General features: G+C 43.7%; 1 protein-coding gene across 2 annotated transcripts in view; it reads right to left on the bottom strand.

Annotated features, from left to right (window-relative positions):
* Positions 1 to 17,187, bottom strand: part of Scamp1 (secretory carrier membrane protein 1) — a 92,638-nt gene that overhangs the window by 4,516 nt on the left and 70,935 nt on the right. For both annotated transcript variants that reach the window (XM_057789795.1, XM_057789796.1), the window contains 3 exons: positions 16,593 to 16,752; positions 8,148 to 8,249; positions 5,627 to 5,744 (listed from right to left, as the gene is read on the bottom strand). In XM_057789795.1, coding sequence (XP_057645778.1) covers positions 5,627 to 5,744; positions 8,148 to 8,249; positions 16,593 to 16,752 — 380 coding nt within the window. The remainder of the gene's footprint in view (positions 1 to 5,626; positions 5,745 to 8,147; positions 8,250 to 16,592; positions 16,753 to 17,187) is intronic.

Here is a 17,187-nt window from a genome sequence, read left to right as displayed (position 1 = left end):
AGGTGGCGGGGCTCAGCAGTAAGCACCTTTACCCACTGAGTCATCTCACCAGCTCCAAACCTATTCTTCCTACATGGACCATCCCCTAAAACATATCCTTGAGTAGAGTCCAAACAGAATGAGCCCCAACCTTCTCATAATGGGGGAGTTAACTCAGGCTACCGTCTCTATTGGCTTCCTATCTTATTTTGAAGTCCTACACCCTAGCCCACGAATCCTGCTCTACCTCTACACAACTCTCCCACACTTGTCACATCAACCCAATTACTCTGCTCCTTCTTCTTTTGGGAGCCACCACTTTGGGGAGAAGGTCAAAACTTTTTAACAAGATCTCCTAGTTTTCAAGGCCCTAAGGATACTGATGTGTTCAAGCTCATCTCTATCGTCCACCACGGATCCCTAGCATTCTCTCTGCCTCACCCTATGCACCAACTTGCTCCCCAGTCCATGCTAGACCTTTGTAAACCCTTGAATTTGCCACATTGTATTCTCACAACTGGTTTCTGCTTATCCTCTATGCTTCCCCCCTCTTTCTCATTCCCTTATGTAGACAACTGTAATGATCTCGGCTAAGGCTTTATCTTGGTATATTGGCACCTGTTTGTATTCCCAGCTACCCTGAGGCTGGGAGGCAAGAGTATGGCTTAAACTCAGAGATTGAGGCTAACTTAGATTATACAGCAAGAATTTAATTTTCAAAGCCAAACACTAAAAGAAAAACAAAACTAGACTCCCCAAACTTTGCTATGCATCTCCTAGCTCCCTGTACTTCCTTCTGTGACAGTCATGAAATGACTGGACTATGGTACACATTCTCTTTGTTTTCTTATCTTACACCACAATGTGAACCAAGGGTTTTATGCATGGCATAGTGCTTGGCACTGGTATATACTTGAGAGCTGGCTTTACAAGAAAGAACTGCACAGACTACCACGAAGCCTCTCTTAAGACTGCAAACCATGCACTTCTTGTTTTAGACAACCTACCCCAATAATAAGTGTTTGCCTAGAGAGTGTGAAGCCCTGGCTAAAAACTGAGTGGCCCATGCACACCTACAGTCCCAGCACTTGGTGGATGTGGCAGAGGCATAGGCGTTCTTATATACCTGAGACAATAAAGGAATTCTCTCTAGAGAGAGGTGTTGATGAAGCTAGGCCATAACTACCAATCATCAGCCCAGATGAAGGTATTTTGGAGAGAACACACTGTTAGTTAATAGCTAATATAAGCACAGAACGATCTAGATGATTTTATATTTTTTAATATGTATTTATTTATTATGTATACAGTGTTCTGTCTGCATGTATGCCTGCAGGCCAGAAGAGGGTGCCAGATCTCATTACAGGTGATTGTGAGCTGCCATGTGGGTTCTGGGAATTGAACTCGGGACCTCTGGAAGAGCATTCAGTGCTCTTAACTGCTAAACCATTTTTCCAGCCCCTGTTTTATGTTTTGGTTTGTTTTGGTTTTGTTTTTCAAGACAGGGTTTCTCTATAGCTTTGGAGCCTGTCCTGGAACTCGCACTGTAGACCAGGCTGGCCTCGAACTCACAGAGATCCACCTGCCTCTGCCTCCCAAGTGCTGGGATTAAAGGCGTGCACCACCATCGCCCGGCCCTAGATGGTCTTTATCTGACTAGACCACAGAAAGGCAGTGAATAGGGCTGGGAAAAGGGCAGTTCCGAGTGCTCACTGCTCTTTCAAAGAGCCAGAGTGGGGTTCCCAGCACCCATGCTGGACAACTCCAGAGGACCTGATGCCTGCCACTGGCCTCTACATGCAACCCCTACCCCACCCACCCACACACATTTTTTTTTAAGTAGGCAACAAGAACAGAGTCAAGCTTCCTCTAAGATCTGGCCTGTGACATGAGGCTATGGCCCCCTTCTGCAGCTCCAGCCTGCCCCTCACAGGGCTAGTTAATTTTTACTGTCAACTTCCCACAACCTGGGAAGAGGTTTAAACCTCAATGGAAAAATCGCTAAGATCAGACTGGCCTGTAGCCACATCTGTAAGATACTATGTTGACTGATGATTGATATGGAGTAGGCCCAGCTCACTGTGGGCGGCACTGTCCCTAGGCAGGTGGCTCTGGGTTATGAGAAATCTAGCTCATGACCCAGAAGGCAGCACTCCTTCTAAGTATGCGACCCTTTAATACAGTTTCTCATGCTGTGCTGACCCCACCATGACATCATTTCATTACTGCTTCATAGTTATAATTTTGCTACTTTATGAACTGCAATGCAAATATCTGATATGCAAGGTGTCTGATATGTGACCCCAAAGGGGTCTCGACCCACGGGCTGAGAACTGCTGCTCTGTGGTTTCTGCTTAAGTCCCTGCCCAAATTTCCCTCAGTGGTGGACTGTGATCTGGAAGTGCAAGCTGAAATAAGCCCCTTCTTCCCTGAGTTGCTTTGATCATGGTGCTTATTGTGGCAATGAAAAAGCAAACTCAAACCCCTTCTAAGAGTTTGTCCTACACACGTGGACTCACTTCAGCAACCCTCACGACTAAACATGCCAATTACTTGCCATTAGTCTCCTCATTCTGCTCTGTTTCTCTGATGGACTAAACAAAACAAAAAACAAACAACCAAAAAAAGTAAACCCTAAATCAGACTCTCAATATTAAAGAGTCAAGATTAAAAAATAAAAACTATATTAATTGTGGAGGATTCTTGCAGCTTACACTCATTTTATCCTCATACCAAAACTGTGAAAGTCATTACTCCCATTTCTCCTTTCATCCAAAAAGTATCTGCATGCCCATCACACACTATCATAACTGTTACTGTTCAGGGCGAGGATATAGATAAAGCACACATGTTCCTGGTGCGAGCAGACACTGAACCAGGAGGCTAGAGAACCCTGTTTGGGGCATAGCGGTAAGGCAAGGCATTCATTTCCAGATGAGTTGCATGTGCAAAGCCAGGTCCCTGGCCCTCTGATTTGGTGAGGCTTACCAAACTGGACATCATGTGAACCATAGAGCCTAGTACTGGCATATACCCTAGGCCCATGAGATCCTACAGAGAACAGTAAAAACCCTAAGTTCCACAGAAAATGAAGAACTGCCCCCAGACGCATGGAGGTAACAAGAAAGATTGAGCAGGAGGGTCTGAGCAAAGGCTTGAAAAGCACTGCTAGGCCTCAAGCGGCAGAGAGGTGAACATGCGTTACTGTGTGACGCTTCTCTTTTGGTCCTCCACCCAGCTCCCAAATAAATCCCACACAGTGGCTTGTTCTTAGTTATGGATGCCCAGCCTTAGCTTGTTTCTAGCCAGCTTTCCTTATCTTAAATTAGCCCATCTACCCTTTCCCTCGGGCTTTTATCTTTCTTACTTCTGTGTATCTTACCTTTCTTTCGCTGTGACTGATGGTGGCGACCCTGTCGTCATCTCCTTGTTTATCATTGCTTGCTCCTTGATCTCTTCAGTCTAGGTGCTCCTTCTATTTATCCTCTCTGCCTGCTAGCCCCGCCTATCCTTGCTCCTGCCTCGCTACTGGCCATTCATTTCTTTATTAGGATCAGGTGTTTTAGACAAGCACAGTAACACAGCTTCAGAGTTAAACAAATGCAGCATAAACAAAAGTCACACACCTGAAAATAACATTCCCCCACAAAGCACAGCATAGCAAACTGAGAGGAAATAACAGGCAGAACAATCTGAAGAGAATACAAGCCCTTCCCACCCGGCCCACTCCTCAGCCCCAGTCCACACAAGCACTCTCCAAATGGCAGGTTGTGGCCCCGTGGCTGCTGCTGCTGTCATTAGATTAATGTGGAGAGTACCAAACGAGCCGAAGTCAGGAGGAGCGGGTGGACTATACAAACTGTCCAGACGTCAGAGGTTAGGAATGAAAGTAAAAGAAAAAACAAACAACAGCAAAAAACATGTTGTTCTGAAAAGGTAACCGAAAGTGCAATAAAAGACAAGACACCTTCTGAAGCCATGGAAACAGACAGCCGACAAGACACCTTCTGAAGCCATGGAAACAGACAGCCGACAAGACACCTTCTGAAATCATGGAAACTGCCTAAAGCTCCTTCCCTGTCTCAGGCCCAGGTGTATGCTCTAAGAGTGTCTTTATAAACAGCTTCATTGATACAAAATGGATACGCCATCATGTACCCCTGTAAACTGTGAAATTCTTTCTAGTCAGCCGTTAATGTGTTGAAGATGGAAAGGGTGACAGAGAAGAAATGCCTAAGAGAGCTGTACACAAATCAGAGTATTCACAACCGACCTTCACTGGCCTGACAGAGAAACAGGGAGTACTTAGCCCCGGCAGGACCTGATCACAGAGGCCTGGGGAGACTCTTGTGTGACAGAGACCGCAGTGGTGCAGGATGGAAATAAAAAGGCTAGAGGAGTTAGGACCACAGAGTCAAGTTTCAGTGGTCCCTGTGTGTGGTTCTAAGAGAAAAAGTGGCAGCAAAACCAGGAACTAGAACAGAGGGGATGAGCCAAGCCCAAACAGGCTCCTGGGAGAGTGGGACCCAAGCGGGCAAGAAGCAGATGTCAAGTGCAAAAGCACTCTTCAGTAGACTGACCAAAGCAGTTATTTTTCTTTTCCTTCCTTTTCTTTTTTTTTTTTTGGTTGTTCAAGACAGCGCTTCTCTCTGTAGCCTTGGCTGTCCTGGAACTACCTCTAAAGACCAGGCTAGCCTTGAACTCATAGAGATCTGCCTGCCTCTGCCTCCCTGGTGCTGGGATTAAAGTCCACTGCCTGGCCCAAAGTTATTTCAATAAGTATTACCTGTATATGTTCTGAAACTACCAGGCAGTATAAAGAAAACGGTGAAAGAAATCTAAGGTTTTTACCCTCTCTGGGGAGTAGATGGGGGGTTGAGGGGGAAAGTGGGGGGACAGGGAAGAGGGAAAGGTGTGGGGACTGGGATTGATATGTAAAATTTCAATTAAATAATAATTTTAAAAAGATAAAAAGAAAGAAATCTAAGGATTAAATAATGTATTGCCTTTAAATTTTAAATATGGACAAAATATCTACTTGGTATAATAATTTTATTCGTATTTATTCATCAAGCTAATAAGCTTCATATTAAAGAGGCCCATCAAGTCCCCATTTTACAACTGAACTGAGGCTTTTCTTAATGATGAAGCTTCCACTGACCATATTTAACAGTGCACACCCAGGAGGAGCTTCATCTGCAATGCTGGGCACCATCGAGGTTTCTGAGTTCTGAATACTGCATGCATATCATGAGATGCCCTTGGATGGGACTCAAGTCTAAATGTGAAGCTCATTTTTAATACATACTATATACATATACCTCTGTGTAGTTTATACAATATTTTAATGTGTTTGCCTTCTGTAACTATAATCTCTCCTGTGAGGTCAGGTAGGGAGTTTTCCTAATATAGAAAATTAAAAAAAAAAACAAAACAAACAAACAAACAAAAAAAAACCAAGTCCATGCTCAAAAAGTTTCTTATTGTTGAGTATTTTGGGTTTTCATTTTTTATGTGAATCTTAAAATATGATAAATGTTTAAATGTGTTTATATATAACCATAAATCCTAATCTCTGGAGAGCTAGCATGCAGAAGCCCAGAAGTGAGCCGGGGTTCCGCTGGTCCAGAGACCAGGCCCCACTCACCTTTTTAAACATGACGAGTGAGATGACTGCGGAGGCTGTGAACAGAGCTGCGATGATGATCATCATGATTCCAACCGGGATGTTCTTGTTGAGCCCAGTAAGGGAAGAAATCCAACCGCTATGGAACAGGAAAATGAGATTAGGGAAATGAGTTAATGTGCCTCTCAAAACAACAACAGGGACACAGCGCAGCTTTCATGGGATCACTTTCTCGGGCTCCCGTAGGACGCTGCTTATTCCACAGATAAGGGACGACCTCAGACCTTCAGGGCCAGGTCACACACCTGAGAAGTATCAACCTGAACTCACCGGCAAACCACACTCCTGAGCCCCGAGAGGGACATGAAGGCCAAATTGCTTACAACTGCTGGAGTGAATATAAAATAGCATATCCACTCTAGAAAGTTTGTTAATTTCTTTTAAAAACTTAATACATGATTTCTAAATGAATTAATAAATTACAAATATAGCGTTAATCACAGAAATGAAAACTATGTGCCCATGAAAGCCTGGCACCAAATGCTCATGGTGGTTTTATTTCTAATAGCTTCCAAACAGAAACAAGTTAGGCATCCTTCAACTGATAGGTGGTTGAGCAAACTGTGGTATATCCGTATCATAGAATATTGCTGAAGAATAAAAAGATGGTGTTTGAGAGACAGCTCAGTGATCAAGAGCACTGGTTTTTCTTCCAGAGGGCCTGGGATCAATTCTCAGTACTTTCATGGGAGCTCACTTCTGTTAACTCCAATCTCAAGAGTCTGATGCCCTCTTCTGGCCTCCAGGGGCATTGCATGCACATGATGCAGAGATACAGACTCAGGCAAACATTCACACACATAAAATTTTAAAATACATAAAATCTTAAAAAATAAAGAATTAAAATAAGGGCTACATGTAGCTGAGGGGGAAGCCAGTATTTGTAGACCACATGATTCCATTTATATAACCATCTTACAATGGCTGAATAATAGAAGTGACAAATAGCTTAGTAGAAGCCCAGGGTGAAGGAGTGGGGACAGGAGAGCACTAAGTGTGGCCATGCAAAGAGCAACACGAATCTCTCAGTGACGGAAATGTTCTGTCAGTGTCAAGGTCCTTGTTTTTATATTTTACTGTATTTTATACTATGGGGACAATGGGTAAAGGATGCCTGGGAACTCTCTACAGTCTTAAAAGGACTATCTACCATTACCTTCATTTTACTAAAATACCCAGATTATGTAAGGTACAGCTGACAACAGGATTTGCCCCATTAGTAGGCTCTGTGGTGTGTAGGCACAGACTGCTACATTCAACGTTACATCCCTTCCTATGTTTATAGTAAGAAGTTGGTAAAAATCATTTCAACTTCTAAAGAATTGTGTGTGTGCATGTATGTATTTATGTATACATGCATCATTATAGCAGTGCATTTTTAAAACATTTAAATCATTTCCTCTCTTTTACATACCAGACTAACCACTATCTAAAATAATAATAAAAATAGCTTTCCCAAGAACTAAGTTAACAACCAGTTCCAGTCTCTGTTAGCATCTGCCAGGAGCGGTCTGTTAGCAGCCACTGCCACCAGAGGCAGGGCACTAATCCAAGTGCTCACACACCCTAGTTCTATGCTCACTGCAACTACAGTTAATGGACGCATGGCAAACAGCAGTACCCTGGGTGCCTGTGCATGCAGAAGCTGGAAGTCAGCTCACACAAGGAAAGACTGGAGAGGCGAGGATTCTAAAGGCACATCCTCTTCTACCCACCATCTCACACGGGATGTTCCCTCCATGGAGAAAGAAAACTGCATAGGTCTGTATTACCTTCTAGCCCAAACCCCAGATGTCTTCTACTTCCTGAGGGAGCATCTACCATGGTGAGAATGATTTTACTGCTGGACAGCGTGTGTGCCTGCACATACACTCACTCTCAAGCATGTCCAAACATAAGTATCCGTGTGCACGGATGTGTGTAAAACAATGCTTTATACTTAACTTGGACACTTTTCCTTTAGATTCTTTTTCTTGTTTTTGGGTTTTTGTTTTGTTTTTTAGAGACAGGGTTTCTCTGTGGTTTTGGTTCCTGTCCTAGAACTAGCTCTTGTAGACCAGGCTGGCCTCGAACTCACAAAGATTCACCTGCCTCTGCCTCCCGAGTGCTGGGATTAAAGGCATGCGCCACCACTGCCTGGCTCTTCAGATTCTTGGAGCGCTTCTCTCCAGTACTGATCCTGCTGCCTTCTCTCTGATCTCTTTGGTCTCCTCTACACAACTCCTTCCAGTGCGTATTGTGCACACATTGTATTTAAAACAGATACCAAATGTGATGATGTTTTAAAATGGGAACACAATCTTTGAAGAGAATAGCTTTTCTAAAATTATGTTTTAGAATGTTTTCAAATTGATTTTTTAAAGTACTTTTGTTTTTCTGTGTTTGCTTTGGCCAATCTGATTTTTCTATGTTTAACTCACTAGGACACCAAATTTGTTACACAAATTTTAAATTAGCAACTGCACAGTAGTAAATAACTCACCAGTTTCCCCAGTTATGAAATCCTGCGGCCTGGAGCACATGGACAGCAAACTGACAAATATACACGAAGAAGAAGACAAAGAACCTGAAGGAACTGTCACTCCTTTAAAAGAGAAGGGGAGAACGTCACTCTTCATACCACCTTCCTGTCCACAGAAGACTAACACCTAATCTTAAGGGGGCAAGCACATGAAGACCCACGGCGGCACATCCGTCCGCACCAGTCTGCAGACAGCCATCCCTGTCCCGTGAAGACCCGCGGCGGCACGTGTGCACCAGTCTGCAGACAGCCATCCCTGTCCCGTGAAGACCCGCGGCGGCACGTGTGCACCCGTCTGCAGACAGCCATCACTAACCCCAGTTCACTGTTCAACTTCCAGCTGCAACAGAATTCATCTTGAGAGAAAGTTCAGTTTTCCATTTTTAAGAAATGTTTCCATTGGTTGCTGTGTGTATGTCTGTGCACCATGTGCGTGCAGTGTCTGTCCTTGGAAGCCAGGAGAGAGGACCAGATCCCCTGGGACTCAAGTTACAAATGGTTGTGAGTCACCATTTGGGAGGGAGCAATCAAACCTGGGCCCTGTGAAGATCAGTGCTCTTAGCTAGTGAACCATCTCTTTCAGGCCCTAATTTTCCTTTTTTAATGAACTACTTTGTAAGATTATCACAACTACTTAAAATGTATGTGTGTTTTTGGACTTTTCCCTTTGACACCGAGAACTTACCTTACGCTTCCTCTCCTCTCCTCCCTCTCTCAGCCCAGTTTCCTGCCATCCTGGGTAGCTGCTTTGAGAATGTGTAACAAATGGGACACAGCCCATACTGTCTTGCCCTGCTTCCTTCAGCAGCTGTTCAGTCGCCTTCAGCTCCTCCACTGCTGAGTGCTGTTTACTGCTGGTGGGCAGGGTGCTGCTCCTGTAAGTCACGCTGCTGTGACTCTTCCTAAGGACAGACTTCTTTTTAAGGTAGGTAAATACCTATCAGTGGAACGGCTAGTGTATGTATATACATTTAAGTGTTTGAGAGACTGCTCAACTGTTTATAAAGTTGCTTATTTTACACTCCTGACAGCGGGTGAGTCTTTGGGGTCCTCTGCATGACACTTGCCGTGCTCATGTTTACAGTCCTAGCCTTTCTAATGAACACGTGTGGCTGGGCCAGTTATCTTACTCTTAACTGGACTGGGCTGATGGACATCCAGGAGAGATTACTAAAGCACACTTCTGAGGCATTTCTAAAGAAATCAGATCGTAAGGGCTCTGACCTAATGAATACTTTATGCCAATGCTGTTGGAGTATGGCAGACTGTGGGGGTGAGGCGTGGCTGGAGGAAGTAGGTCACTGGGGCATGGTGAAGGACTTAGCCTGCCTTTCCTGTTTCTGCTCCCCTCTGCTTCCTGGCTCCCTCACACCCACCATCATGATCCCGAGCTGCTGGAACCACAAGCACAATGACCCTTTCACTTCAGCCGCAGCCTGGCACTCTGTCATAGCAACAAGAAGGCTAACACTGGTGTCTCACTTCACACTCTGAGCTGGAATGCCATTCAGAGACTTGTTGTTTTACCCACAGAACTTCATTCAACTGTTAAAATCTTCTTCTGGTGTTTTAACTAGATTTACCCTCTTCTTCTTGAATTTTGAGAGTTTAAAAAATATATATTCTGGATAGATGAGTCCTTACTTCAATACATGCTTGGCAAAGATCTTACAGTCTTGGGCTTGTCATTCCAATCTGTGCATATCTGTGTATAAAAGCATGTGTGTTCAGAGCATCATAAGGGTGTCTTCTCAATCTGCACATGTATGTATATGAACACACGTGCATTCAAGCAATCTAACAGTGTCGTTCCTATCTGTGCATATATGTATATGGAAGCATGTGTGTGTTTGGGGCATCTTAAGAGTGCCCTCTAGGAAAACGTTTGGTTTTTCTTTTATAAATTCTAGTTTGTATATTTAATTTTATTTTAGTATTGAATTAAAACAAATAAACCACTTCACCAAAGTCAAAAATATGAAGACCTCCTCTGTCTCCTCCATTAAGTTCCTTAGCTTGCAGCTCTGTACCTGTGCCCATGCTCTGTGAACTAACTTTCTGTATAAGGTATAGGACAGCCAAGTGTCCCAGCAAGGGCTCCTAAACAGCCTGTCTGAGCTGCACTGCCTTCATATCTTTCTCAAACATCAGATGCCTGGTCACTGCCCTTGTAGAGGCTTAGTTCCCATCCCTCACATGATAGCTCACAACAATGCACGATTCCAGTTCCAAGAGAACCAATGCTCTCCACTGGCCTCTGCCAGCAGTGCAAGCACAAGATACACACACATACATACATACACACACACCCAAAAATAAAAGTAAATAACTTGATTTTCTTAAATTCATTTTTATGGGGCTGGAGAGATGGCTCAGAGGTTAAGACCACTGGCTGCTTTTCCAGAAGTCATGAGTTCAGTTCCAGCATCCACATGGTGGCTCACAATGATCTATAGTGGGATGTGATGCTCTCTTCTGGCATAAAGTGTACGTACAGATGAAGCACTCAAATATAAAAATAAATCATAAAAAATATTTTAAAAACTTTTTTACATATGGTAGGGTTCATTTTAATTTGAAGGCTGTTGGTTTGTTTATGTTACAGAAGCATGGACGGCACAAAACTATATGCTATGGTTACACAACTTCCTCGGAAGTCTAACCAGGGTGCATCTGTCTGTATCAGTCGGCCAACTTTATTGTTCCTGTGTACACTTGCTTCCAATATTCTAAGGCTTTGATATTCCCATCCATCCCTGGAAGAACCATGTCATATTTCTGGAAAACAGCCTGCTGGAATTTTGATAGGGGTTATGTTGCAGCCCTGCAGAATCAGTCTGAGAAAGTTCACACCTAGTAATGGTGAGTCTTCTAATCCATCTACAGAGATGATTATGGATCTATAAATAGAGGTTAGCTTCTTTTCAGATCTGGACACCTTTTGTTTCTTTTCCTTACCTCACTCTACCATGAGAACTCCTCACACAATTCTCAACAGGAGTGTGGAGAACGGACGTCTTACCACATCCTGACCCCAGACAGGAAGCTCTCAGCTCCAGCACAGCACAGCTGTAGCACTGGGAGCTACAGTTTCCAGCTCTACACTTCCTTTCTGCTTGAAGAAGCCTCTCCTCCACTCCAAGCTAATTCACTATTTCTAACATAGAGACATTGAATTTTGTCAAGCGTTTTTACTATACTAGTTAAGATGGTCACATATTAATATTAAACAATAATCATTTAATATTAAATTCACATTAGAATGTGGTGGACTACCCCTAACTTTCTAACAGAAGCCGACCCTATAAGTTGGGTGCTGAGGCACATATCTGAAAACTAGTACTCAGGAGGCTGAGGCAAGAGGATGTCAAATTCAAGGCCAGCCCGGGGCCACATAGTTGAGTCTCTCACAAAAAAGCAAATGTGCATGTTTGGAAGAAACTCTGTTCACTTGCTACCATTTCTAATTGCCCTAAATTTATCACAGTTCTGCTCAGCAGTCATTCTCCAAGGCCCATATCATCTGACTTGCTAAAACTCAGCCCCAAACTGTTCAACAGAAAGGAAAATCATTGATGGGAGTAAATCCCTTCAACTCCTACAGCCCCACCTCCTCCACAGGATCCACCAGCCTCCCCCACCTGCCTCTGGAAAGACAGTGTCTGTCCTCTGGAGATGAAGCGCCCTGCATCCTCAGTCATCCACCTTAGTCCTACTTCTACTCTGCCCTGATGAGTCTTCCTCCTGCAGCAAGTTCGTCCCATGTGTATACACACACATCCCACATTCTTCTTGTACATTCCTCAGAAAGAATGCTTCAGGTTCATGTTTTCTCTTCTGCCACAGGGGCTGATTTAATGGCTGCTGGCGTTCTCCGTGATCAGTCTCAAGACAAGGGACTGAGCAAGGCCTTAACACTCAAAGAAATGAGAATTCCTGTTTTCAACAGAGTACCCTGGCTTCAGAATCTCAGCTTGTTCAGAATGCTGGGAAGATCTGGGTGGGCCGCGTGCTTCAGGAAGACTCTGAAGTCATCTCCCGTCTTCAGTTTTACCTGCATCGCCTTGCAGCTGCAGCTCATGCTTCAGTCAGTCTGGGGAGTCTCTAAGGACACTCCCTGAGAAGTCACACAGTTTGGCCTCTGCTTTTTCCATTGCTAACTTGAGTTTCAGTTTCCATAAGATCAGTTACTGCTCCCAGTTGTTACTTGTTCTACAGATGAAGCGAGGGCCTAGTAGGTCGACCCTGTGGGTTTCTACCTGACCTCCCAACAGAAATAAATATGTCCTCTCTCACGTGTGTCAGCACACACAGAGTACAAGGCACTAGTCCTTGATATTCTTAAGGCTCTACAATCTTCTTAAAGACATTTAGACCAGCATTGTCAACACATCCCTTCAGATTAGAGGCTCAGAGCTTCTGTGTGTTCCTACCTTATTATCATGTTGCTATTGTCCAGGGGTCCAAGTACTTCAGAGACCCCCAAACTTATATTGGAATATTTACTAGTGCTGTTTATCTCTTGAATAATTGTATAAATAATGTATTTGGTGTTATTGCAAAGTTCTAAGCCAGCTGGTGGGCAGAATGGATCATGCTGCTCCAGTGGGCAGCACGCTGGCCAGAAACAAAGAGGACTGTGTTAGGACTTCTTGGCAGAGCATACATTAGGGCATGTCAGTAATAAGATAGCTTATAGGTTAGAGCAGCTGGAGCAGAGGGTGGGGATACACCAGCAGTCCTCCAGTCCATCCTCCATGGGGAAATGCATTAGCCGCAGCACAGTATTGGGACATTTTCCTGTGATAGATAGCTCTCAAACCTTAGAAGATTATTGGGTCCTGTCCTGTAAAGAAGTTTTACAACAACAGAGGAAATGAATGAACAGGAAACTAAGAAGCAGTCTAAGCCAGAGACAAGGCAGAAATTAAGCGAATACCATGGTGGCAGCCAGGAGCAATGAGTGCTTTAAAAAGGATCTGTAAACTGGTGGTGATGGCTCATGCCTTTAATCCCAGCACATAGGAGGCAGTGGCAGACATATCTCCTGAGTTCAAGGATAGCCCAGTCTACAAAGATACCAGGAGAGCCAGGGCTGTTAACAGGGGAAAAAAATCTGTTCTCAAAAGCCCAACAAACAAACAAACAAGCAAAAAAGGATCTTCAAACTCAGAAGCAGGAAAAAAAATAAGGGCAGAAATTTGGCTTAGAAATTCAAAGATTTCTTGTGATTTAAGAGTTGTGTAGAAGGGGCTGGAAAGATGGTTTAGCAGTTGAGAGCACTGGCTGCTGTTCCAGAGAACCTGGGCTCAATTCACAGCACCTACAGGGCACCTCACAACTGTCTATAATTCAGCTCCAAGTGATCTGACACCTCACACAAACACAATACTGTCAAAATACCAATGCACATAAAGTAAAAAATAAATCGTTAAAAAAAAAGTTATGTAAGGAAGGGAGAGGTGTGTGTAAGAAGCCAGTGAGAAGTGCAAGGTAAAGGAGGGAGGCACAAGAGAGAGGTGTAGTACTGAGCAGCAAACAGAACAACGAGGCAGTCCTGCTACACGGCGTTCATACTGCAGGTCCTGCTTGACCATCGATGTGCTTTTCAGTCTGTACTTTGAACTAGTTAGAGTCTCTGTAAAGTTACGTACTAGTTGAAAGTCGTATAATGGTGCATGAGAACTCTGCAAAACAGTCGTCTCCTGGCCTCGTCACAGCTCCGTACAGCTGCAGTCCCAGACACCACCAAACTTCACTCGGGTCCCTTTGGCGACCACACCCTGCCTAGCTTACCCAGCTGCTTCCTAACATTGCCGGGTCGGTGACGAGGGCTACCATCCCAGTAAATGGAGACCCGGCTTTCAAGTCTTCCCAGGTTCTGCCTCCACCCCAACAGTCTAGTCCACATAACCTTGGAGCTAACAGTAGTACAGCTCACTTGTTAGGCCTGTGAGTTCCTGAATAGGACCTACTATTCCCAGCCGAGGCACAGTGATGTGCTGCTGTTAATGGGGTTCCTGGAGGTTCCTGAACAGGACACACAATTTGCAGCTGTTCCCTGTGTTCCATTATTCCATTTCTCTTTCCCTGCAGTTAGAAATTACCTTTTATTGATAGTTTTAATACATATTTATCAATACTTGACCACTAATTCTCTCCTTAAAGTATATAAAAACTTTTTAACCTATTCAAATTAAGTCTGCCAACTTTATCCCCAAGGAACTTTCTCTTAAAACCTAACCAGCTGTCTTAGGGTTCCTACTGCTGTGAAGAGACACCATGACCACAGCAACTCCTATAAGGTAAACATTTGATTGGGGTGTTCACAGGTTCAGAGGTTCCGTCCATTACATCATGGTGGGGAGCATGGCGGCGTGCAGGCGACAGGGTGCCAGCTGCATCTTGATCAGAAATAGACTATGACACTGAGCGAAGCCTAAGCAAAAGAGACCCAAAGCCCGCCCCACAGGGATGCACTTCCTTCAACACGGCCACACCTCCCACTAGTGCCACTCCCTATGAGCTACCACACCAACTTCTATTTGAACTCTGGAGCCAGGATGCAGGGAACCAGCTCACATGGATGCACTGCTCCACTGTCCTCTGGTATCCTGTACTGTTATTCAAAATTGATGTCATCCCAATGGTTTGAAAATAAGTGCAGGAAGTTTTCTACTTTATAGAAGAAAAAAAAAGGATAGAAAAAGAGAGGAAAAAATGATTTTTTTCTTATTATGATAGCAAGAGTTTTATTTAAAAGATTATAAACAAAGCAGAAAAATAATCAAAGATAGAATTAACTTTCTCAGAACCTAAGGACCTAAGACTACACCTGGGCAGTGCATTTCAAGTAAGACGCTTCATGAACACGAGCTCCTGGCTGCATCCCCTAAAGAGACTAATGTGGCCAAAGGGGGGAGAGGGAGAATGGAAAGTTGGTTTCACTATAAAGGCAGTTATGACCAGTTGAGAATAAAGGGGAGACAATCACATGACCATGTCAGCAGACACAGAAATGCACATAGAAAGCCAGTCCTGACAGAAACAGATCAGAGTCCTCAAACCTACAATGCGTATCTACAAAAGAAGTCTGCAGCATACTTCATAGTTGATGCTGGGTCCTTCCCCATAACTGAAACAAGACATGCCACCACCCCACCTTCACTTTCACCATCCCAGAAACTGCAGCCAGTTACTAAGGCAACAGGAAGAAAAAGGCAAGACAGATGGTTAGAGATAACCCATTTGGAGGAAATGAGAGAAAATACATTGCACAGGGTAATGGGAACTCTGGGTTCAGAGATGCTGCTACTGACTCCATCCTCCCAAGCAGCTGGGATGAAGGTATGTACCATCTGCCCTGGTCCAGTGTCACAAGGGGCCCCACAGAAAAGAATGGCTTCATGGTCACATCACAAGGCACACTAGGCACTTAGACTCTACAATGAAGGAGTTTGCCTAACTTCATTAACTAGCTATTTTAAAATTAAGCTAATGAACATTTTCCCCAATACCAATTAACACCCCACAGAACATTCACCTAGAAAGCGCATTACCTATTATATTTAAATAGTGATTAATACTACATAAAATAGTATTCTTCATTTTATAGCCTAAATAGGCTTTTAAATGCCACTATCTTTGGAAAAACTAAAGATGAATATACACAGAAAGGATTACCACACTGCTGAGTGTTTCATATGTGCTCACCTTACCTAGATTTATCTTAGAACAAAGGCTGTGACCACCAGCTATAATTCATAACAACTGAGCCATGTGGGAGAAAGGAGTGAACAGCCAAGGTTTCCTAAGGTCAGGTATGAAGCATGGTATAAAATGTTACATGTTAAAATTTAAGAATGTTTATTTTCTTCTATCAACTTTTATATTTGATTTTCAAGAAAAACAATGGCTATGAATTTTATGATCCAACAAATATATAGGCAAGCTATATTAGACTTTTCAGAAGTATATTATAATAAAAATTTTAATTCTGTATTATATTCATATTTATTTTACTGGGGAAAGGGGTGTGCCTAGCATGGTGTCCATGGGGAGGTCAGAGAAAAACTCACAGGAGTCAGTCAGGACCTGGGGATCCCACTCAGGTCACCACGTTTGGCAGCAAGCGCCTTTATTGACTGAGCCATGGCACAGATTTTAAAAAAAAATGTAATGAAACTATACCAACTTTCCCACTGGGGTATGATATAGATTATTCATTTTATGGGCAGTTTGTTTGTGGGAAGGTCTTGCTCAGTGGCCTCAGCCTAATACAAACTATGTAGCTGGCCTAGAGCAATCCTCTTACTTCAGCATCCTGGGTGCTGAGACTCCAGGAGTGAGCCACCACCCACACACTTCACAGGTTTTAAGCACATACATTAAACACACACACTTTACCTGAAAGCTCCATATAGCGGTCTGTACCAACAGACAAATGAACAGGGGGTAAAAAGCAAGAACCACAGGATACTCAGTCCAAAGTCAACTGCTCGTGAAGAATCCACACAGAACCAAGCCAGGCACCCGAAGATGTTTAGGAACAGCGTCACCGCATGGACTGTGGGATCAGAAGAAGAATAACAAGAGTTACAACTGAAAACACTTCCTAAGGGCATGCATTCTTCCCATCTTCCCATGGCAAGCTCTTCAAACATGGATGCTTCTTACACAGGATTTGAAAGCACAGTGTACACAGTAGTGCATTTCAAGCAAAAATCCTGTGGGCTATCCCCATTCTCCTAGGCAGCTTCATGTCTAAGCCCAACCCATAGGTTTGCTTTCCTGAAAAGAAAATAGGCTGAGAATTTCTTGACCCAAAGCCCAAGAAGAGAAGCAATGTTTGTTAAAGACAAAAGCAAACAAACAAAACCCCATAGGTGGGGTCCCCAGAACACTATTCAGAAGGAGGGGACTACAGACAGGAACTGGGTTACAATTAGTAAACAGAAGCAAGTCTATGAGGATGACTTCATCTTCAGGAGTGAGCTGCTTT

This window comes from Chionomys nivalis, chromosome 15, assembly GCF_950005125.1.
Source record: "Chionomys nivalis chromosome 15, mChiNiv1.1, whole genome shotgun sequence".
Lineage (NCBI taxonomy): Eukaryota > Metazoa > Chordata > Mammalia > Rodentia > Cricetidae > Chionomys > Chionomys nivalis.
The sequence above is the reverse complement of the archived record's forward strand: the minus strand, read 5'-3'. Positions and strand labels throughout refer to the sequence as shown.